At 40.3% G+C, this 24,924-nt stretch overlaps 2 protein-coding genes across 3 annotated transcripts; one reads left to right on the forward strand and one right to left on the reverse strand.

The window, feature by feature from the left end:
* The first annotated feature begins 274 nt into the window (after positions 1 to 274).
* Positions 275 to 16,547, forward strand: LOC109918675 (BAI1-associated protein 3-like). Its single transcript, XM_048593165.1, has 11 exons — positions 275 to 383; positions 1,494 to 1,709; positions 1,999 to 2,067; positions 2,590 to 2,669; positions 6,046 to 6,154; positions 7,526 to 7,597; positions 8,384 to 8,467; positions 9,005 to 9,125; positions 9,685 to 9,808; positions 14,638 to 14,843; positions 15,814 to 16,547. The coding sequence occupies exons 1-11, from the start codon at positions 327 to 329 to the stop codon at positions 15,912 to 15,914; spliced, it is 1,239 nt and encodes a 412-aa protein (XP_048449122.1). The 5' UTR covers positions 275 to 326; the 3' UTR covers positions 15,915 to 16,547.
* A 608-nt stretch (positions 16,548 to 17,155) lies between these two features.
* On the reverse strand, positions 17,156 to 24,561 carry tsr3 (TSR3 ribosome maturation factor). 2 transcript variants are annotated; one of them, XM_020518608.2, is made up of 7 exons: positions 24,264 to 24,561; positions 22,988 to 23,157; positions 22,308 to 22,521; positions 21,681 to 21,874; positions 21,144 to 21,314; positions 20,796 to 20,856; positions 17,156 to 17,418 (listed from the first exon to the last, which is right to left on the reverse strand). In XM_020518608.2, the coding sequence occupies exons 2-7, from the start codon at positions 23,109 to 23,111 to the stop codon at positions 17,271 to 17,273; spliced, it is 912 nt and encodes a 303-aa protein (XP_020374197.1). In that variant the 5' UTR covers positions 23,112 to 23,157; positions 24,264 to 24,561; the 3' UTR covers positions 17,156 to 17,270. The 2 variants fall into 2 exon arrangements, with proteins under 2 accessions (XP_020374197.1, XP_020374196.1); XM_020518607.2 differs by having other exon boundaries at positions 24,252 to 24,561.
* Positions 24,562 to 24,924: the final 363 nt, after the last annotated feature.

The following is a 24,924-nucleotide window of genomic DNA, read 5'->3' on the forward strand; positions in this document are numbered from 1 at the left end:
CATTTCCATTTCATGGCTCTTTAATGCCTCTCACCCCTGGATAGCTGGCTAGAGGACAACCTGCATGGAACCTTTCTCCTTTCATTTCGATTTGCTTTTTCGTCCAGCACAAAGTGACCAGGATATTTTCAGTCTTAGATACGTTGTATTGAGCCAAATTGTGTTGATATTTAATTTATGAACAATTCAGGTTGTGTGATGAATATGTGTGTCGTCAGCAATGTAAGAGTAGTTGCAGTATCCAGTTTAAATGTCCTGCAACTTTTATTCCCAGGATCAATAGATATTTCAACGGTTTCTTCTAGGATATTTGTAATGCAGCTGTGATGTACTCAGAAAAGGTGAGACAGAAAGCAGATGATCAGAAGAAAATTACACAACAGGTGAGTTCTGAGGAATCCTCGTGAACAGTACATATTATAGCCAATTGTGGTCACAGAATCCAGATAGGTTCCCACTGAGTCAAACTTCTTACCATTCACTCCTATTGTACAGAAGCCCAGTGCACTAAATCTCCTCCCATTCAGTCTTAATATCAAGTATTCCAATAAACTAAATATCTTCCCATTCACTTATATAGAATGCCAATGTGCTAAGTATCATTCCATTTAGTCTCATTGAAAATCCTAATGAACCAACTCCAAAGTGTGCATCTTTTGTCATGGCCTGGTTCCATGCCCAAGAGGTAGTCTGATTTATAAACTTAACTTATGGTCAGATTGACAGGATTCCAGGGCAGGCTGGTCCGAACAGCTGATCCATAATCCCATAGAGGGAGGGGCTCTGCTCCTGGGAGTGGTTCAATCTCAGACCTAACTAGGGGTTCTGATCCAGTGCAAGTCCAATTCCAGCACAAGGGTGGTCTGAATTTAAAACCCAGGGATCTATGTACAACGAGGAGCCAGGAGTAAGCATTTTTAATCTGCAAACAGTACTGCTAAAGGCACTAATCTTCATCCTAAGGCTGCCCTCAGCTCCCTTCAGTTGCTGGGCTTCCTGAGACCTGGAAAATGTAACTGGGATTAAACCTGAAAGTACATTGAACAAAGAATGCTTCTTTACTCCATTTTTCAAGTGGTGTTTGAAAATATCCTTTAAGTATTTGGATAAATATCTGTTTGGCTGCCAGATTAAGTCGTGGGACAGTGAATTATTGTACAGAACACTGCAGTTCTTCCCAGTGGTACATTGAAAATCAGACTGAACAGATTTGCTGCTGTCAGCCATGAGGTTAGACTAAAAATGAGCAATTCCATTCCATCAACTTCAAAGTAAGGGAAAAAATCACTGCAGATCTAGTTCTTGCCAGTTGTCTCGAAGGTTCTTCACATTCCTTGGAAAATTGACATGAATGGCATAACTTCTGATACTCCAAGGTCATGCTTGTGACAAGACTTGTGCTCATTTCATCAATTCTGTTACATAATGTTTTCTATCATCTTTGCTGTTTGTTTTTCCACCCTGTCATGGTGGCTTTCTATCTATGCCCTTAGCTGTGCATTGCGCTGAATAACATTCAGCATGTACACACGTACACCTGGAAGCTGCCGAAGGAATTAGACTGGCAGGGATTGGAGGCTTCCATGGAGCGGCTCTGTGGGCTGGAAGGGAAGCAGCAAGTGCAGAGAGCACTGGGCACCCAAATACAAAGCATTGACGCAGGCATGCAGCGGCAGTCTAATTATATGATCAACCAACTCGTGGAGAAGGTAATTACAGCATGTACTGAGTGTTTTGCGCACAGTAATGAGTTCCATTTGGATGGCATGACTCTGGGTGAGACTGGTATTGATCGCGGGGATGGGGTTATCTATTTTCTCTGATGGAGATCGGTTTGCTTTGGTGGGATTCAGCTTGTTCCAAGATTGGGCCTGCATCTACACAATCCAATGATCTGAATGATTTTCAGGAGGGCAGGAAGCACATTGATGGCAAATGCATGTAATTCCAAGCCTCCAGTCTAGTACTAAGTTGTTTCCTGGGTTTGGCTTTTTACAGATGGTAACTGACTTGCGAAAATACATTCAGCACATCAGTCTGTCACCAGACTCCATCCAGCCTGATGAGGTAGGTGCCTTGGAGAAAGTTATACACAGGATTTGGGAATCATCACAACAGACAGACACTCTCTCCAGCACTTGGTACTGAGAAGGATCTCAGTGAATTTCAACAGTGCAAGGCTAGGGATGACTAACTAGGATAGGCGTGGGTTTGATCTATAACCAGTAGTGATCTTTTAAGAAGGGGAGGAATATCCATTTCCCTGGGTCCAGAGGGGAGAATGGAACAGGATTCTAATGGATTTTGCCAGTTTGTTTGTCACTATTGGATGAGAATATCACGGTGATACTCTCACTCTTGAATAGCTCAGTGTTGCACATGGTTACAGCTACACATAAAACGTACGTGATCAGTTTAATCGAGACATATGATACCATTTGTTGTTCATGGTACAATGTCCCAGGATCAGACAAAACCTCCAGGGACGAATGACACAGATTGGGAACATCCTGTGAAATATTTTTAGAAGGGTTTTTTTTTGACAGTGTAAATCACATGTGTTCAATAACAACTGTTTCTGTATTGCAGGCTGTCTGTCCTCTTATGAAGTTCTTAGATGACAATCTAATAATCCTGAGCGAATGGCTGGTGATGGAGAATCTCAGAAAGTAAGTTTGGACAAGTCAAAGATCGCTGAAATTCAATCTAGTGACAGAAAGATGGATAAAGTGCAAAAGAGGTCACCAGCTTCATATGCAACTAAGATTATAGATAAGCCTTACGTAGTCCTGATGTGGTTGAAAGTTGCATTGTATAATTCAACAGGACCAACATCTCACTTGGCCTTAAGTTCTGTCTCTTGTAGGACCTGTGCTACAAAGAATCCCTACTATATAGGCTTGAGTTTTAGCCGTATGTAACCAGCGCCGCACTGGCTCTGGAAGAACTTGATGCAACAGTGTAGAGTTAGCTTTAATCTGTAAAGTAACTTACACTTTATCTCTCTAGAAGTATCTGAATTACTAATTTAGAGATGGCTTTACAACGTATCTAATCCATGTCATATCTGCCTTGACAGTATTTAATTGGATAGAGGTAACCTTACCCTATACCTAAACTTTGCTGTACAAATATCATCAACTCTCTCCAAAACAAAATGAAACCCTGAACTCACTAACATGCTACCATCTCAGGTCCAACTTCCATATCTATTTTTCTTAAGAACTCCATGCTCAAATCCCTCCAGTTGGGTTTATGTCCCTACCAACATTTACCAGAATTGCTCTTATGAAAGTCACAATAACATCTCATGCATCAGTAACAAAGGTAAATTAGCCACCCTCATTGTCATCAATCTTTCTACAGGCTTTGACACAGCTGACAACATCAGTTCCCCTTATGGTCATCCAACTAAGTAGCACTGCTTTCACATGGTTCCATTCTTATCCACCTAATTGTAGCTTGTAATGGTTTCTCTTTCTGTTCTTGCGCTGTTTTTTTGGTGTGGCTCAAAAGTCAATCCATTGCCATGTTCTATTTCTCACCTACATGTATCCCCCTGGTGACATCATCAGAAATGTGTTGGATTTGATTTTCATGTTAATAACACCCAGTTCTTTCTTACAAGCACCTCACTTGACTCTCGCTTAACTTATCACACCTGTTGTCTGACATTGGTATTGGATGAACAGAGATTCCTCAAAATAAATACTGGGAAGACCAAAGCTGTTGTATTTTGATATCTGCTTCAAACTCTATTCCTACTCCTTCCCCCACTCTGACCACTGTCGAGGCTGAGCTAGACTATTTGCAAACATGGGACCCTATTTTTGATCCTGGGTAGGAAACACAGAAATGGGATGTTTGGTAGCAGGGTTCCCTGGGAGGTAAGCAGCGTGACCCTGAAACAAGAGCAGAAGCTGCTGGTTGTGACTGTGCCTCCCTGCATTGTCTATCTATTTCATTTTAAACAGTAAAACAAATGAAACCACAACATCCCTCCTGCTCTCATCCTCACATCCCCTCTCTTCTTCACATCTATCCATTACCATCCCATGCCAGCTTATAAACTCCATGACCTACTATGCCCTCTACACATTCCCCAGTATCTCAGACCTCCAAACTACCCTCTGCCATTCTACACCCTCCAAATTGACTTCCATACTCTCTATGCCCCTGTACTTACCACCCTGACTCTATATAGCCCTAATATTAATCTGCACCCCTGTACTCACCATTTTGGCCCCTTATGCCAACTTAGTGCCCATGTGCTCCAACCACCACCTTTTTGCTCTTTCATCAACCATACCAACTTGTCTGGAATCCATCATGGGCGTACTTCAAAACCCATGCACAGAGAATAAATACTAAATTTCTAAGTGTGTATAACAGTCTCTACTTTACTGAGAAAAACACTCACATTCATAAAAACACATCTACATTTACATTTCTTCACCTCAATAATGCCTTGTAAAAGCAAATATTTCATTCGATTGCAAGAAGCTGTGGTATTCACAGGCTCACATCTTCACAACCACTTGAAATTGAAGACACCCCACTGTAATAATTAATCCTGGTAAAATCAGTAATGCAACACAAATCCAGTAATGGAAATCTTCAGGCTTATATATAGTTCTCTTGACCATTCTTTGACAGTTTTACACATCCTTACTAATTAGAGAGATCTTTGATGGCTTGAAATATGTTTACTGGTTTGACAATTAAAAAGGGTTTATGCACCTTTCAGGCAGACTCATCTATTATTAGCAATCCCAAAGGGTGACCAACCCCCAAGCTCCCACTACTCCAAGGGTACCTGACCACCCCAAAGGACACCTGAAACTATCTTTCCATCCTGGGATCATATCTACAGGAGTACCTCAGTTCTCAAAAGGTATAAACTGAATATCCAGAATAAATTTATTGAAACAGACTTGCTTTTATCTGGTTTGTTCTGCATAGTCGTATTCCAGACAGCAAGGATACCAACATGGGATTTGAATGGACAATACTGATCATTTAAATGGCCAGCTGTCTCAGTGAACTGTGACTGTGGTAACTTGGGTTGTGCCCCAAACCACCTCCATGAAAAGTAGAAATGGTGCATTTGGAGATGGAACTTGTGCTTGTCGGAAATATTTGCAGGAAGTGAGAAACTCTCAATTGTGATAATAGTCTGAGCCTTTGTGTCATGTTTAACCCCTGAGATAAGCTTCGAGAAATATATAAGTCATCACTAGTTCTGCCAGTTTCCAGCTCTGCATCATCAATGGACCATACCCCTGTCTCAGCTCATCTGCTGCTGAATTCTCACCCTTTGTTAACCCTAGACTTGACTATTCCAGTGCATTCCCAAAAAGCCTCCCCAATTCTATCCATCTTAGGTCATTCAGAACTTTGTTTAGTCCTAATACAAACAGAAAATTCTGTAAATTCTCAGTATTTTCTAGCAGCATCTGTAGAGAGAAACATCAGGTTGTGGTCTTTAATTAGAACTCTTTCATTGTATTCTTTGGCCATCTACCTTAATATCATCTTATACATTCTGTCAGATTTTGCCTTTCAACACTTCTGTGAAGTATCTCTGGATGTAAATTACATTCAAGATACTGTATAAATACATGCTGTTGTACCTTCCCAGTGAATATTTGATGAGTCAGCTTAGAGGGAAATTTACTCCATGTCTAACTCAAGTTGTACCTCCCCAGAAGTGTTGGATAGAACAGTATACAGATAGCTTTCCTTTGCATCCATAGTGTACATGTTTTTATTGGACAGAATAGAGGAGGATTTATCTTGTATTTAACATAAGCTATGCCTTTGTGTAAAGTTCCTCATCGAGTCTGTGGAGAAGCTTAATACTCATGCTGAATCTGGTTTGTCACTGTTGCATGAAGTACAAGCATTACAAGCAGCTTCAAGGGAACAGAATTCATTTTGATAATTTCAGAATTAAAATTGTGTTATGTGTCACTTTACTCCTGCAGCTCAGTGTTCACATTCTCCCCTGACTTCACTTCCAATAACTCTTCTGTCTTTCTCAAGGATATTGAGCGCTTTGTGGACACTCTTGTTGGATTTGATCATTGAGGCATTGGCTATAAATACTGGAATGTCCGCTGAATTCTACGAGCGATTTCACTTCACACTGGAGGTTAGAACAAAGGGGCAAAGGGCATGGTTACCAGTCACCACATTATAACACTACGCACTTTGTGCTTATAATTCCAATGCATTGCCTGAGTTTATTCATTCTATCACATCCTATAATAAAAGTAAAACACTGTAGATGCTGGAGATCTGAAAAAACAGAGAATGCTGGAGAAACTCAGCAGGTCTGGCAGGATCTGTGGAGAGAGAAACAGAGTTAATGTTTTGAGTCTGGTATGACTCTTCTTCAAATCTGAAACATTAACTCAGTTTCTCTTTCTAGAGATGCTTCCAGACCCGCTGAGTTTCTCCAGCATTCCCTGTTTCTAGCACATCCTATCTCTGACTCCATTTGTGGAGACTTAACATTCAACAATGGAGAGGGAACAATTTAAATATAATTGGTGGTCTCCCCATCAGTAATCTCTCTCTCTCCTCGTGTAGCGTCTTCCAGACCCGTGTCATGTCTCCCTGTGAGGAGCCTCCCAATCTCGTCATGCAGCATTTAATCCCACATCTTCATCCTCACTTAACATGTTGCTGCTTTATCTAAAAACCTTCTCTCTCACACAAATTCCATCACTGACTGTTGGTTTAATCCAAAGAATGTTGGTTGTGCTAGTTAAATCATTGTTTAGCTAGTTACTCATCATTGCTGATGATGCTTTCAATTTGATTACATGTGACTTGTGTTCTATTGTACCCAAATTCCCAAGAACTACAAAAAGTGAAGCAAAACTTTGCATGTTTAGACATAAAAGAACTCCTATTGATACAAAGCCACCCTAAGATTCCCACCCTCCTATTCCCAGTCTCTCCCTTTTTATATCATGCAGAAACATGATAGGTTGTCATTTATCCTGGATGTCTCAAAGGACTTCCCTCTTGTTCAACAAGATTTATGTTGAGTAACCACAATCTGTAATGTTTGAAGAGGGTGGAATGTTGATCAGTACATCAGAACTCTGGTTTTCCTTACAATAGTCCTTTTGGGCCTTTACACCAATTTGAACTTGCTTTAACATCCTGGACATCTCTGAGAGCAACATTTTCTCAGTACTTGAAGGATTAGCATAGACTATAGGCTTAATTGGGGCAGGAATGTCACCAATTAAGTCAAGAGAGTGGCTCAGAAAACAGTCAAGAACGCAGACCCTCCAGCAAAGCATTTAAAATATGCATTATCAAACTTTGTTCTTAACTTCTTATGTTTACTGAATTAGTTCATTAAAGTTTCCAAGGAATCAAAGGTGTTAGGTTCTTGTAAATAATTTGATCACATCTTCAGTAGTAGTCTTCAACTGTTGTGTAAACTGGTTAATGTGATGTTTAGACGCTTTGCATTTCTGGAATTTTGAATTCTGTTTCTCTTTAGGCTCTTGTGGTGTTTTTCCACGCAGAGGGACAGGGATTGCCACTTGATAGCTTGCAGAATGACAAGTATAAGGTAAAAAGAACTGATTGCACACTCACTACTAAACTGATTCCTGGGATCTTCTAGAAAGTACTTAACCAAAGTTTAGAAAGTTATGGGGACATCAAATGAATCTTCAAAGGTGAACAGCAAAAGATTCTTTTCAGTGAGTCATTAACAGGAGAAACCTCAAGATTTGAGCTGGAAGTGTAATTGTTTGACAGTAAGGGTGACTGGAAAAGGGGAGCCTTTTCTCCAATATGCTGGAAGCTGAGTCAGTCACAGAGGTAATCAGAGAATCACTCACCAGAGGAAAAATATGAAAGTGTTAGGAAAAAAGACTGAGAAACAGGACCAGAGTATGGACCCCTGATGTGAAAGAAGAACCAGTAACATTGGGCCAAACACTCTCTTCTGCACTGATATTTCTTGTTATGTTACCAGGTGGAATTGCATAAGGGTTAAGAAAGTATCATTCTGTTCCTCCCTCTGGCCTCCTGTACTGTTTTCCCACTCTCCATTCCTCCCTCTTCCTTTGTCCCTCTCCCCCGCTTCCTACACAACGGGTTGCAGAATTTTCTTGGTGTCTGACCCATTTGAATTTCTTCCCCAACTCTCACTGCTTAGTACATCTCAAACTAACTTCAGTGGTTTCTTAGTCAATGCTTTGTGCTTCTCATTAAACTTCTGCTCCCGTTTGCTATATATTAGTATACAAAGTTGGACATTTATGGATTTTCTTATCAAAGCACTGCAGTACTTTGGGATTCTGTGTAGCAGACAGTGTAAACCCTATCTTTTTGATGACTGATTTCACAGGGTCTGAAGGAAGAGCTGCGTCTAAATAGATGCTCAACGCAGGAGCTGGTTGAATACTGTTACCAGGCCAAAATCCGCCAACAGGTACTGTGTCCATTCCAACCAATTCCAAAAAACAATGTTCACTTGTTTGTTTCTGGTGCATGTTATGTTAATCATTATTAGTTCTGGGAAACAGATAGCCTCATTTCGGGAAAATAATTTCAGTAAACACTTCCAGAGTAGGTACACCACAGGTTAGATATAAAGTTCCCTCCACACTATTCTATCAAATACTGTTGAGACAGATATAGCACAGGTTAGATATTGAGCAAGTTCCCTCCAATTATTCAAATATGAGACCTTAGTCCCATTGCCAGTTGTGTTCCATGCTCTGCACATTACATAATTTTCCTACTTCTTACAACAATCATCCTGGGCCTCTCTGAGCATGTCTAACTGTGAGTTGAAGGTGATTTATTTTTTCTGTCTAGTGTGCCAGAGCAAGATGGGCTGTAAAATTTGGAGTTTAGATTTAATGAGCCAAGGTGACAGATACGTGGCATGAACTTAGAACTTGGGAAGAAGATGAGGGAAATAATAAATTCACTTTATTCAAGGTAACTGTACTTTCCTTCTCAGAAGTCCACTGACCCTAGCCTGTATGGGATGCTGTGCATCAAATGTCACTATGAGGCTGCTGAATCCAAGCTGTCTGTTGAGGTCTTGCATGCTACAAACCTGATTGCCTTGGATGCAAATGGTGAGACTGCAATATTTATCAGCACCTGTGTTTCATTTATTGCGTGCCATATCCAAATCAGTAAAAAAGTCAGCATCAATGCAGAAATAGACATGTTAATGCATTGCACATAATGCTTCTTTAAACATGAAAAGTAAGAGGTGGATGTATACATTGGTTCAATCAAAGAAATGGGAAAGGGAGTAGAAAAGAATTAGAATTATGTAGTCGCTTAGTACTATTTATGAGACTTTGCTGTGCAAAAATTGATCTTTTGGAGTGCCTTGCTGGGTCTAAGAACCACAGATTCAGCCACAGTGCATTGGACCCTGACTTAAATATTCACACAAGGGTCGTGCTTGTTTTAGGAATGCTCCTATTGAGTTGTATGACCAAGTTCAAGCCATCAAATATGATCACAAATTGCACATCTCAAATGTATACTAGAGAACTATTCACACATATGGCAAACTACAATATTAAATTCTGCAATTCCCCTAGTTATCTGCAGTCTGTTCTTGGTTAGGCTTAAGTGAATGATGTTAGAAGCCCAACAATTTTTTTTATTCTGTGTTAACAGGTCTCAGTGATCCTTTCGTCATTATCAAACTTGCTCCTCTCCACTTCTTCCCAGGGGCAAAGAGCCAGCAAACACAAGTCAAGAATAAAACACTACATCCGATCTACGATGAACTGTTCAACTTGTCAGTACTTTTATTTCATTACCTGAAGTGCTGAATTTATTGCCTATCAAACATTCCCAGATTTAGTTCCTTCCTGATATTCTTTATACTTTATTCTTCATTCTTTATTACTGAAGTATCTTGGGGATATTTCACAATTTGGCAGATGTGGTACAGTGTAATGTGACTGCACTAGTAATCCACAAGTCCAAACTACTGCATTTAAGTTCAATCCCATCACAAAGGAATTTAAAATTAATAAATTCTGGAACAGAAAGCCAGTGTCAGCAATATTGACCATGAAACTACTGGATCATCATTAAAAATCCATCTGGTTCATTAATGTCTTTTAGGGAGAGAAATCTGATATCCTTACCTAGTCTGGCCTACACATGGCTTCAGATCCACAGCAATGAGGTCAATTCTTAAATGTCCTCCGAAATGGCCCAGCAAGCCACTCTGTTGTACCAAGCTACTACAGAAAAGTTTTTTTTTTAAAAAAGCAGATGGACCACCTGGAAATCACAAATGCATTCTGTGCTGAATCAATCAACCAAGTTCTCCTCATTTAGGGCAGCACGGTGGCTCAGTGGTTAGCACTGCTGCCTCACAGAATCAGAGACCTGGGTTCGATTCTACCCTCAGGCGACTGTCTGTGTGGAGTTTGCACATTCTCCCCATATCTGTGTGGGTTTCCTCTGGGTGCTCCAGTTTCCTCCCACAGTCTAAAGATGTGCAGGCTAGGTGGACTGGCCATGCTAAATTGCCTGTAGTGTTCAGGGATGTGTAGGTTAGGGGGATGGGTTCTGGGTGGGATGCTCTGAGGGTCTGTGTGGACTTGTTGGGCCAAAGGGCCTGTTTCCACACTGTAGGGATTCTATGATCTGTGACATCTGGCCACAGTCTAGCAAAGAAGCAGCCTGACACAATCATACTCACCAAATCATGTACACCAGTCTCTTAAGCTATCAGTACAGGACGGTGGTTAAGAAAGCATAAGGTATACTTAATTTTATTAGTAGAGACATGGTATTTAAGAGCAGGGATGTTATGCTGAAAGTATATAAAACATTGGGTAGGCCACACCTAGAGTTTTGTGTGCGCATTATAAGAGGATGTGATTGCACTGGACAGGGTGCGGAGGAGATTTACCAGGATGTTTCCTGGGCTGGAGAGTTTTAGTTATAAAAACAATTGGGTTTTTCTTTACAGCAGAGAAGATTGAGAGGGGACATGACTAAGATGTATAAAGTTATGAATTATGGTTAAGGTAGCCAGGAAGAAACATTTCCCCAATAATGGAGAGATCAATGACCATGGGGTACAGATTTAAGGTAAGGGCTGAAGGTTGAAAGGGGTTGTGAGGAATAGGCGAAAACTCTCAACATTTAGTAAGTATTTAGGTGTGCATTTGTGTTATCAAGGCATTGAAGGGTATGGGCCAAGTGCTGAAAGATGGGATTAGAATAATTAGATGGTTGTTTTTGACTGGTGCAGGTGCGATGGGCCGAAGGGCCTTTTACTGTGGCCTCTATGACACTATAAATCACAGTTAACAGCCAATGTTCCAGACATTTCCATTAGCATCTCAGGATATGTCTAGTTTCACCAACAGGACAAACTCTTAAAGTTGGTGGCAAGTTGGAATACAGTTAGGAAGGAGTCTTCAACATTGACGATTGATTGCATGGTATTGTGTCAAACATGAGCGAAGAAACCTCCTGATTTCCAAGAGAGAGGTCAAAGTGAACATTGGTCCCTTAGAAAAAGAATCTGGTGAGTTATAGGGAAAAAGGAACTGGCAGAGGAGTTAAACAGATATTTTGCATCAGTCTTCATGGTGGAAGATACTTCAAATATCCCATTAATACTAAGGAATATGGGGGAGGCATTAACTAAAGAAGTAGTATTAGATAATGGGGCTAAAGGCTGTTAAGTCCCCTGGCCCTGATGGCTTGCATCTGAAGGCACTGAAAGAAGCATCTACAGAGATAGTGGATGCATTGGTTGTAATTTTACAAAACCTTTGGATTGGAAGATTGGAAAATTGCCAATGTGACACCCCTATTCACAAAGGTTGATTTGATTTGATTTATTATTCACATGTACCGAGATACAGTGAAAAGTATTGTTTTGTGTGCTATCCAGACAAATTACACCTTGGATAAATACATCAGGGTAATAGAACAGATTAGCCTAACATCAATTGTTGGAAAATTTTCAGAATCAATTACTAAGGAAGTAATAGCAGAACATTTTAAAAATCATAATCTAAGCAAGCAGAGTCAGCATGGAAAATTGTCTGGGGTAAGGACATGGGAGAGCTTAAACCCTAAACTTATTGAACTCGATATTGCAATCTTCCAGACTCGGTCCCCAAGCGGAAAATGAGGTGCTGTTCTTCCAGCTTGTCCTGAAAAGTGTTATTTTGCATGCTTGAACAGGCGGATTATACCATCCAACGTGCATCAGGGTAGCAGAACAGAGAGCTACAGTGTTACAGCTGCAGAGAAGATGCAGACAGAGAGATCAGAAGTAACATTTGAGAGGTCCATTCAAAAGTCTGATAACAGTGGGGAAGAAGCTGTTGTTGAATCTGTTCAAACTTTTATCTTCTGCCCAACAGAGGAGTAACCAGGGTGGGAAGGGTCTTTGATTATGTTAGTTTCTTTACCGAGACAGCGGGAAGTATAGATGGAGTCGGTGGATGGAAGGCTTGCGTGTTAGAGCCAAGAGTTTAGAGATGAGTTTGTTTGGAATTATGGTGTTGAAGGCAGAGCTGTAGTCAATAAGTAGGAACCTGACATATTATTCAGATGTTCCAGGGATGAATGAAAGGCCAGGGGGATGACGTCTACCATGGATCTGTTGCACCGGTAGGAGAATTGCAAAGGATCAAGGCAATTTGGTAGGCTGATGTGAGCCATGACTAACCACTCAAAGCACTTTAAAATTATGGACGTCAGAGCCACCGGGTGGTAGTCAATAAGGCATGCTGAATGATTTTTCTTTGGCATCGGGATGATGGTCTTCGTGAAGTAGGTGGGGACTTCAGATCGTAGTAAGGTGAGGTTAAGCATGTCTGCAAATACTCCTGCCAGCTGGTCCCACAGGAGCTGACTGCACAGCCAGAGACTCCATCCAGGCCAGTCACTTTCTGTGGGTTCACTCTCATGTAGGCCTATCTGTGACCGTGGGTACAGGTGCAACTGAAGTTGATGGGACAAGTGATATCACTTCACTGACCTTCTGTTCAAAGTAAGTGTAGAATGCATTGAGCTCATCTGGATACTGTTGCCCATGATCCTGTTTGACTTTGTTTTGTAGACTATTATATCATGTAAGCCTTGTTACAAATGATGGGTGTCTGTGTGGTTGATCTGGGTCTCAAGCTTAGTTTGGTACTGCCTCTTGTAATTTCTGGCCTTACGAAGGTCGTACCTGGATTTCTTGTATAGGTCAGGGTTGCCCGACTTGAACACCTCAGACCTGGACTTTAGTAGGGAGTGGATCTCCTGGTTCGTCCATGGCTTTCGGTTGGGGAACATTTGGATAAACTTCTTCAGCACTTAGTCTTCCACACACTTACTAATGAAGTCTGTAATGGTAGTGGCTTACTCGTTTAGGTCAGCCACTGAGTTCTTGGCCCAGTTGCCCGTAGAAGCCCTCCCGTTGCCTCAGACCAACACTGCACTACCTTCTGTACTGGGTCTTCATGCTTCAATTTCTGCTTGTAATTCGGGAGGAGGAGCACAGTGTTGTGATCTGATTTTCCAAATGCAGACAGGGGTGGATTGTTAAGCATCTTTGATGGTTGTATAGCAATGGTCAAGGATGTTCAGACCTCTGGTGGGACATAAGATATGTTGATATTATTTTGGTAGCATATTCTTGAGGTTGGCCTGGTTGAAGCCACCAGCTATGATGAACAAGGCCTTGGGGTATTCCATCTCAAGACTGTAGCATTGTACACTACATCAAGTGCACTCTTCACTTCCACGAGGTGGGATGTAGACTGCTCACAGGAAGCAGAGGTAAACTTGTGCAATACGTAGTAGGAATGGCACCTTACTGTAAGATATTCCAGGTCCAGGGAACAGTAACTCACCAGGATCACCATGTCTGAGCAGCAGGAGGTGTTGATTAGGAGGCAGACCCCACCTTCTGTTGCCTTGCTGACGACGCTAAACAGTCCATGCAGTGACTGAGAAACCCTCAGGTTAAAAGATGCAGTCAGGTGTAGCAGGAGTGAGCCTTGTCTGTGTAAAATAGAGCACACAGCGGTTTCTAAATTCCCTTTGGAATATTTTGTGCATATTTAAGACTGAGATAGATTCTTGAGCAATAGGACAATCAAAGGTTAAGGGGAAAATGTGGTAAAGTGGATACGAGGAATGTCAGATCAGCCATGATCCTAATGATCAGTGGAAGAGGCTCAAGGGGCTGAATGGCTTACCCTTGTTCCTGTTTCTTATTGACTTATGGTCTTATCTTATTTTTTCTCAGCTGACAAATCAGTCCTAGAGGACACATCTGCCATGCAGAACCTGCAGCAGATGGTCAGAGACACAATTAGAGGGAAAAATCTTAGCCTCACCAACTGATCTGTTGCAGATACATCAGACCATGATAGTATAGATAATGGAGTAACCACTGGACAGGGACAGAGTTTGTAATCGAGTTGGTTGATCTCACACCTGTTCCAGGCGCTGTCACTTAAACAATCTCTTATAACCCTCCTGGTCTTCAGTAGTTTACTGATCACTCACGTTTGTCTGAGTCTCTATGTATTGTATTCTCTTTCATTAACAATATATACGTTGTATTGCAATCTGCTTTATCTCTTTCAGCACTGTAACACGAGAGCAGTGCAGTAACAGCACCGCCTGCATTCACTTCACAGTCATGGACCACGACTGGCTCTCCACCAACGACTTTGCAGGAGAGGCTGTGTTGCAGCTGCAAGAAGTTCCTGGGTTCAATAAATCTGCCATTGCTGGAGGAATAAAAAATGTTTCCCCAGTATTTCTGAAACTGACGCATCCTGAACCCCACGGTAAAAATAAAACTTCACTATCTATATATAGTAATAGCTCTAAAATTACAACTGCATGAAATTCAAGTTGATGTCTTCTTTCACACAAAAAAAATTGCCCATCTTTAAATTTGACACCACTTATGTCAGACTGTAGGTTCACCCACCTACCAGTGGCGGTGATGATGTAGTTTAAAACATATAGTTTACAAGATACTGACAGAGTTTCATTGAAAATGTTGATAGAGGACTTGTTCATAAGCATTGAACAGGGTTCATTTTCAGCAGTTTGTCCCGCTGCATCATTATACCTTTGCCAGTAACCCTCTTTATATTAAGCTTACCCTGGTGAAACTGAGGGGGGGGGGGGGGGGGAAGGCACTCCCAAGAGAATTCCCAGCCTGATTTGAACACGAAGATTGGATGTCTGTATGTACTGGTCCAAAAATCCCTGACTGCTAACCCACATCACCCAAAGACTACGCATAGGCTTCATGGGCTGTGTGCAGTTCTACATAAGATTGACTAATAGATAATTAATGGTTTTGTCAGTAAAACATAGTAATGATTTGTATCTGGCCCAAATGCCAATTTCAGCTCTTTAAATAAAATCTGAACTTCTCCCCTGTAGGTGGCAGCTTGTCAGGCTATGATTCATCTCATCACTTACTCAACACCACACCCCATCCAATCAAACATCATCACCATCCTCCAATGGCTTTTATTATACAGACAGTATCATCAGATGATTTGACAATTGGGGGGAGGGTCAAACCTGAATCAGATTCTGTCCTCATTAATGCCTGTCCCTCCAGCAGGATTTACCAGATAACATCCTGTCTGGTTTTTGTTCTCCAAATTTAACAAGATCAGAGGTATCATGGAATCACGTTTGTAATATTTCTGTCCTTATAATGCAGTTACTACCTCTTGTAATACACAAAATCCAAGGATACACAGTGCTGTCTTTTAAAGATGTTTATTTTTGCAGTAATGAAACCAATCATGAAGATGCTGGAGGGCCGGACTGCTGACAGAGAAGCACAGGACTTTGTTAAGAAGATGAAGGAGCTAGAAGTGTCTCCGGATTAAATTCAAGCCAATTTGGAAAAAGCGATTGCAATATGTGAATATACATTAACATTCAGAATTTCAGAACATCAAGTGTTGGAGTGGTGCTTTGTTGTGATAATAGTAAAGCTATGCAGGAGCTCCTCAGCATTGGAACATTATTGATCTGGTACTGTGGCTTCTCACTGTCACCAATATTGAAATACTGAAGTTGTAATGTAGCTCCTCAAACTTGTGCAATTCTGGAGCTAATGTGGAGCTCCTCATCATTGTGGTGATATTGATTCAGTGCTGTAACCTCGTTGTCGTGGTGATACTGATCCAGTGCTGAAGCTGCGCACCGTAATTCACATGCTGTGCTGGACCTCTCACTGTGGTGACACAGATCTTGTGCCAACTCACCTCACCATCGTTGTGATATGGATCTTGTGCTGCAGTGGTCACTCTTGTCCCGCAATTTCTTCATACTTCTATTTGTTACAAGAAGCAATCCTGCTTTTTGAATGTTTTTTTTTAAATGAAGTTTTATGACCCCTGTCTTTGTTCTTGTAAGTAGTACAGAGAAATGTTGCAAAATTGTAATAATTTTGTCTTGGTGTCAATTTTTTTGTAATTTATAGTTTTGAAAACATTTAAAAGAATAACACAAAGTGAGACATTCTCTCGTTTTGTTTTCCCAATGAGACTTAAAACTAAGGTCCTGTCTGTTCAGTTCAGTCCAATAACCATATCATTAGAATAGTAACTCTTCCCACTGCCTGGCCAACATTTATCTTTAACTGGTCATTCAGTGCATTGCTCAAGGAGTCTTGATGTGTGCTAAAATGGCTACATAAGCAACTGTACTTTCAATAGTTCATTGTACACGAGGTGCTGCAAGATCTTTTTCAAGATGTGCTATTTAAAGATCAGACTTTCTTTGCTTTATATATTTCCTAGGATGGTCCACAACATCTTTGTTGGGACCACGTTCGTTTACTACAAATGTAAAATATCTGGAACATGGAATTTAGATGAATGGGATGAGACTGGGAAAGATATTAGAAAACATGAATGGCATAATCATTAAAAAGAATATTACCTGGTCATTATCTCTTATTATGGAATCCTGGCATGTGCCTCATTTCCCACATTACAACAGTGACTATACTTCAGAAGTATTCCACTGAATGTTATTCCCTTTGGAATATCGGTGTTTGTGAAAGCTAAATATCCAAGTTCTTCTGTTCTACTGAGTTAAGCATTGCATTCTATACAGATCCTACTTATAAATAATTTTATTATGTATCATTTTTTTTAGAAAGAAGGTCCATAAACAGGGAAGACTATTGCTTCCCCATTACATTCAGCTTCAAACCTTTGCACTGCTGATGGCTTTTATTGTTGATTCCTCCTTTTGCATGCTGTGTGGTCTCCTTTTAGACCAGGAACTTCTGCTGTACTCTCCTCATCAGATTCACTATCTTCATCTTCCCGCTCAGACTCATCATCATCATCACTAATATCATCTTTTGTCTCCACGACTCTAGATAACAGGACAAGAAATAAATTATAAAAAGAACTGTGAAAGCTTCAAATTCTGCAATGAAAACATAAAATGATGGAAAAATGCAGTAGGTCAGGCACTATCTTAAGATTAATATCACCCACTGTTATCTTATTTAACCTGTGCTGTACATACCTTCAGTGTGTTTAATGGAACAGTAAAACTTCTACTCTGTACTGAAGCCTTTCGTTAATTGGACAGTGTACAAAATTTAAATTCTTCATCCTCATGGTCAGTCTAAAACAATGTTTCTCTGAGATAAATGCAATTTTGAGTGGTGAAAATCTACCAGAGCTGCTAAGCTTTTACAGGAGAGAAAACAATTGACAAACTCATAATTGACACCAGTTTCCCATTATTGAAAATTTAAAGACGAAAAGAAGTGAAACAACTTTGCACTTGTTCCTGAACACATCCTGGTCTATCCTTATCTCTTTAAATTTGTTAAACTGTAAGGTTAAAGGACTGGAGTTCTAAGATTAGAACGTACAAAATGTGCCTGATGTTGTATTGTGCTTGCTGCAGAAAATTGTTTCCAATTACTACACAATTTCAAAAGCATTTGTGATCATCTACATATCAAACAACATCATTGATTTGTGCTTAGGACAAGGGGCTTGAGGTACATTAGTGTAAAAAGGAAAGGTTAATTTATGCTGCCAACCAGAAGGCACAATGCAACCTTTAAATAGCTTTATAAGGTAAAGTGAAACTCATTGATAACTTCTGCTGTACCAAGACAACAGCACATAGTTGTACCTGTAACTTCACCTGACTTCTGGTCAAGTAATTAACACTGTAGATTGTTGAACACAACAACACTAGCACCATACAGCTTGAGCACAATGTGATGAACCATGTCCATCAACCCCTCTACCTAACAGAATAGACACAGGAACCTCACTTCTACAAAATACAGGCTTCACCAGTTTTGTATTTAAAAGTATGTGACTGATGGAGCTATTCAATTTGATTCCACTCTGAATAAGTTGTCTTCTAGGAAAACTCAAGTCCCAAATTTTGTACTCTCATTTTGTAAAGAGTTACAATGCCACTGGAAACCTGCTGGCCGTGCTGTCATAGCACCACTAACAGGAGGTTAGCAACACTGCAGCACAAGACTGATCTTGTTTATTAAATTTTTCCCAGGACATGAAACACTTACGTTTCTAAACCCATTATAGTATAAAGCATTCTACTGGAGAGAACAGCCCATAGTAGAAGAATTAGCAGAGTTGACAAAGTGCATGATTGAAATGGTCAGATTTAAGAAGGAAGCAAAATCAAAGGTAAAGAGAGTTCTCCAGAGGTAAGGGCTAAGCCCATGGAGGAAGGTACCTGGTTGTGGAGCCAGTGAGGGGAAGAAGAGCAGCAGCTTGGACTGGGAGTCTGGTAAGTGTATTAAGCTGTAGATTGTAGTGAGTAGGCAGGCTAAGGCCATGGGAACACTAAATGTGGCCAAACTACAACCATCTGCCCACAACCACATTTGAGTTTTTCCAAACAAGCATCCATCCTACACCAAGCAGAAACAGGCTTAAATTGAACTCTCAAATAATGTTCTGTGACAGCGTCCTCTCCGAACTCTCTGACACATTTGATCATGCCAACCTCCTGCACCAATGACACCTCCCACTATTCAGCTTGGTAAGACTCCCCACATTTGTTTTCCTGACCAGAATTTTACCAAACCATCTTCACCAACTCTCTCTCTTCTCACACTTGGATTCACATGTAAACTGACAACACCCAATCTACCAGTTTCAGCTCCTTCACTGTCTCAGTATCGTCAGATTGCTTGTCCCATATAAAGTCTTGGGATGGACCGTAACTTCCTCCAACTAAAGAACAAAAACAGAAGTTGCTCCAAAAGCTCAGCAGGTCTGGCAGCATCTGTGAAGAGAAATCGGAGTTAACATTTTGGGTCCAGTGACCTTTCCTCTGATTTCTCCTCAGATGCTGCCAGACCTGCTAAGCTTTTCCAGCAACTTCTGTTTTGTTGCTGATTTACAGCATCCACAGTTCTTTCAGTTCCTCCAACTAAATATTGACAAGTCTGGAAATACTGTCTTCAGTCCCCAAACAACTCAGTACCTTCAGCCGTCTGTACTAAAATCTGCTGCCTAAACCCTTCACATCCCTATCCCTTCAACTTTGACCATGCTTTTGACCACCTCTGATGTTTTTCTATCAGATACCAAAGTAGTTGGTGACCATTATCTACAAGAAAGCTACTTTTTGTGGTTAGTGACCTGGAAACGTGCACATATATTGTTGAAGGTGACAAAGCAGGTTGAGAAAGCAGTTAAAAAAGGCATAGGTGATCTTAGGCTTTATAATTATGAGAATAGAATTCAAAAGTAAGAAAGCTACAATGAACCTTTGTAAAGCACAACTTCAGCCTTAACTGGACTACTGTGTACAATTCCAGACATCTGACTTTAGGAAGGATATGAATGCTTTAGAGAGGATGCAGAAAATAAAATGGAAATTGTTCCAAGGATGAGAGAATTCAGTTATGTGCATACATTGGAGAAGCTGGAATTGGACTTGGTCTTCTCAGTGAAGAGAAGATTTAGAGGACATTGGTAGGAGGTGGTCAAAATGTGTGTTAAAGAAAGTGAACACAGAGAAATTATTCTTATTGGTGGAAGGGTTGAGAACCAGAGGACACCAATATATAGCAAAGGAAGACATGAGGAAAAGCTTTTATTTTTAATCCAATAAATGATTAGGATCTAGAACATACTGCCTCAGAGTGTGGTGATGGCATATTCAACTGTGGCTTTAAAAAGGATAATAAATACATACTTGAAGAGAAAGACAATTGCAAGTTTTGCAGGGGAAGTGAAGAAGAGGGACTAGCTGAGTCGATCTTGTAGAGAGCCAGAAAAACAAGCCAAAAGGCCTCCTTCCCCATTGTAATCATTCTATAATAAATGCCAGAAATACTCAGGTAGCATTTATGGAAAGGAACAGAATTAATATTTCAAATCACTGACCCTTTTTGAGAACATAAATCCGATGGAAGGCCATCAATCTGAAATGTTAACAGTTTCTCTTCACAAATGCTCCTTGACCTGCTGAATATTTGCAGTATTTTTTGTTTAGATTTCAGATTTCCAGCATCCGCAGTATTTTACTTTTGCAAATTCTATAAAAGTTCCATATTCAACAGGATATTCAAGTCACTGTAAACATCAAAGACATAATGAAGCTGCCAAGCAGATTGGTGAGATTGGGGTTGAAGAATTATTAGTGGGAGCCGAATAAGGTGGCTTTGGTTTTCTCAATATTTGATGGTGAAAATGTAACTTAAAGTAAAAATAAACAATGTACAAACACGGAGATTTTACCTTCCAAGGTTGGGTCTATTGGGATTACAGAATTCTTTTCCCGAATCAACATCAAATGGATCTGAAAAATTAAATCTTCTGTAATTAGAGGACAAAACAGAACTTCAACCGTTTATTCACTTTATATTCAGACCATACTCCTGAAATTAACTATTTTCATTGGGTTCCAGGTTACACATAGGCTTTCTGATCTTCATCGTAAGCCAAGCAACATCTTCTAGAACAGAATCAAGCTTAAATACCCCGCCAATGTTCAGTCTAAGTTCAAAATGGAAGGGCCTCTTAAGTAAGGGCATCTGACAAGGAACAAATACTTCAGGATAAGTTAGGTACAAGATGAAATTTTACCCTCCTGCTCCTCTGGTTCTCTCACTGTAGCCAGCCACTCCTGTTCAACCTGTAGCACCTCTGCTTCACTCCTGGATGCACGATACTTCTCCAGCAATGCTTGATTCAGCTGCAGAAATGTTTTCCCCCATTTGAATTTCTTTAACAGAACCTCTGCCAGCTCCGGAAACCCTATTAGAATCAGACACTGTGATAAACATGGATCAACCTCTCCCACTTGAGATTTCCTTCAAACCCACCCTAGGGCTGTTACCCTGTCCTGGCCCCACCCAGCCTCAAATTTTCATGCACAAAAAAGGCAGAAAATGAGAAGATTAGATTGAGCTGTTATTTTTTCCCCACAGTCTAACAGTTTAGTCTTCCTACCTGTACTTACTAATAAAATGCAAAAGGCAGGAGGATGTAGGCGTATTGCTGGATGCCATAAAATCAACAGTCATTATAATTCAGTGACAAATGGAGAGAACCTTTCAAAATAAAGAACTACCGACTGCACAACACATTCTGATCTCAGTCACCACACCACACCAAACTTACCTACAATACAGAAAGTGGCAGCAAATGCCTCAACACAGGAAAGCTTGCAGGGCCGTCCATAATTCACTGGGTTAGCAGCAATGAGATAAGGTAATAGTCTGGGATATCTTCCCTTCATTTTTGTGAATGGGGTGTCACCCAGTTTAGCCCAGGAGCAATCGATGACAGCCACACCACCCTGTGTCACGATCTCTCTGTAGGAAAAGTGTGCATCCATTCAAAAACATCAAAACAACATTACTTGCATTCCTTACTCATCAGCTTCCTGTCACCAGGAACAATCCCAAGCAGAAGGACTCAAATAGAAACGGCTTTTAATTTTGGGCAGAAAAGGATTTTACTCTTTACCTAATGCATGCTGTACCTGTTGCGGGAGTGTTCACTAGGACACTGCAGATCGAGTTTAATTCAATACTTGTTCTATTTCATTCTATTTCATACCTGCCCTGGGAGTGTTGTGCCATTACAAATTATGAATGAATTAGAATTTATTCATATACATACAAAACATTTTATTTTAATTTAATATTAATTTTGTAACAGATTTCTAGCTAACATACTCTTTCCTCTTTCTCAATCCAAATTCTTATTTTTAACAACTTTTATTTTATTCAACATTTTGCTTACCTATCAGTAGGGGAGACGTATCTGGTTCCCATGGGAGTCAGAATTAGTCCACTGAATCTCTCACTGATACGCAAGTTGCGGACAAACCCTTTGCGAGCAAGCTTCCTGCCTGTACACCGTTTTGTGTCACAGTGTCCTAGTTCCCACATGGCCAGTGGACACGGGAACTGGAATGTGGAACACGACCCATCCTCAGAAATCCCATTATCAACAGCTGCAAATCAATCATTCCCATAGGTTACAGAACAAACAAACGTAAGCTCAATCAACAGTTAAGATGGCTTTTCAGGCTGAAGGATGTTTACAGGAATCTCAAAATTGCCAACATTGGGTAAATATTAAACAGCAAGTTCAGAGAATTTTCATTTTCAGTCTAGTTAATGTACTGATTGTGTTCCACTGTTCTAATGAGTTTTCAACCAGGAAGTAAGGAAGCAAGCATCCTACAGTTCAATCTAAACAGGAGCATTGATCATAGTACTATCAGTGAAAATAATGTTATGACACTATTAACACAAACATATACACAGTCATGATTAAAAGTGAGACAGAATCCTTATCAGATGAGATTTTCCTGTATCCTGTTTCACAGACAGAGATGGAATGAAATAGCCTCCTAGTTACAGGAACAGTGTCTAGACTTAGGCAGACCTAGTCTTTCTAGGGTAACAATCACTCACCTTGTAGAGCCTCATGAACATCTTCAGTGAATGACTCCAAGGAGCGCCCTTTCTGCTGATGACGAGCATCTTTCCATTTCAGAGCTGCTCGCTCACTCTTCTGTGACTGTTTTTTCCGCCTCATTTGAACAAGGGTTACTGTGAAGCTGTTAATAGCTAGGCCATGGTGCCTGACAGAAACAATTATAGTCAACCAAGCATTGTGTTATCTCAAATCTAAACAACTTTGATAAAACAACCAAGATTTCCAGAAGAGGAAACCTTGTTTGTGCTAGTTCTTCACTGGAGCAGAGCCAAATTAATCCCAATGAATACCACTCTCATATCAAACTAATCCCACTGGGCCACTCTCACCCCAGCTAATCCCACTGGGCCACTCTCACCCCAGCTAATCCCACCGCCTAATTTTTATCCCAAGCCAATCTTACAGCCGTGATCTCATGAGAAACCAATCCTATGGACCCATTCTCAATTCAAACTAATCCAACAGCCACATTCTCTCCACTGAACCCTGTATCTGTGTGTTTGGAAGATTCTGCTATCCTAAATGCTATTTTCAATCTAAGGTTTGGCTTTCCTTTAGTATGAAGATATTCCTTCGCTATGATGACAGAAGGATTTTCAAAAGATTTTTGGGTGGAAACTTTCTCAAAATGCCTTCAATCAATAAGATTAATTGATTTTTAATTGCACCAATGATGGCTGCAGTAATGTCATTTGTGCCAATTTTTTCCATGACTGAAATATTATTTTTGCGCTGAATTCACCACCACGATAAGATTTATGCACTTTGTCTTAAATGCTGTATTTTCACAATTAAAATGAATAAAATTTCTTAGTTGCTGAACAAAAAACTTTAGTTTCTCATGCAGACAATTAAAATAATAAAGATTTAACTAACTTTGCTGTTGGGGTGTTGAAACTTCTAACCCAAAAAACATGATTTTCATTCCCAATGTTTTCAAATGATGCACTTTCATCTTGTCTCTGATGAGTTTTCTTAACTTGCATATTGATAAATTTTGCCATTAAATAAATGATCTGAAGCTGCTAAATGACTGCCAGAAATCTTAACTCTGCTTCTCAGCCAAGTAGTTTTGGGTTTTTCCTCCAAGGTATCAAACTTGCTTTGGCTTCTTTTCATATGTGCTTGATCCCCTTCACTGCTTTCACTGCTTTGTGCTTTTACTGCTGACACAGCTTTTCTTTTCCTTTAAAAATTTGTCCCCTTATTAGTGGCTGTAAAAGGCTTTTATTAACTTACAGTTGTCCTCACTTGTTTCTCTGCAGGAGATTTCTGTTCAGAGATTTTTTCTTCACAGCAGCCGTTTAGTTCTATGGCCCTTCTGGCTGCTAGCCGGTCTAAAAGCTGTAGCGATGATTTTTTTAGAAAAGTGATTTTTTGAGGTCTTCTCTCTTTAAACAATTTCAGTTTTGTTTCTTGATCTTCACTATTGCCGTGATTTTCTAGGCAGTGGATCTGGTTGCTGCCACCATCTTTTGTTGTGTGGTTCTATGTCCACATCCGAGAGTTTTGGATTCAAGACAGACTGACCGAAAAGGCAAAATTGTTAGGTTAGACCGCTATAGAACAGTTTACTGCATATCCATACTAAATACAATAACTATACATGATAACATGAGATATTTCAGGCTCTAACCTTGCTGTTACATTGTCAAGATTATTCGCTACATGTGTCTAAATCTCACACACACCCATTTGCTATCTTCTAGCTATCATTAAATTTCTGCCCACACAGTGCTATTTATGCCCATTGGCAGGGCAGCGGGGTAAAATCACAGTTTGCTCCATGGTTCTAAAGTCTTTGCACACAACCGCCAACCCAAATTCATTCCATTACCCTATTCTCAACCCCAAGAAAACCCCACCACACCACTCTCATCAGAAACTAATCCTGCTGCCTAATTCATCCTAA

The sequence above is a fragment of the Rhincodon typus genome, unplaced genomic scaffold, assembly GCF_021869965.1.
Source record: "Rhincodon typus isolate 14 unplaced genomic scaffold, sRhiTyp1.1 hic_rhity00002420, whole genome shotgun sequence".
Classification (NCBI taxonomy): domain Eukaryota; kingdom Metazoa; phylum Chordata; class Chondrichthyes; order Orectolobiformes; family Rhincodontidae; genus Rhincodon; species Rhincodon typus.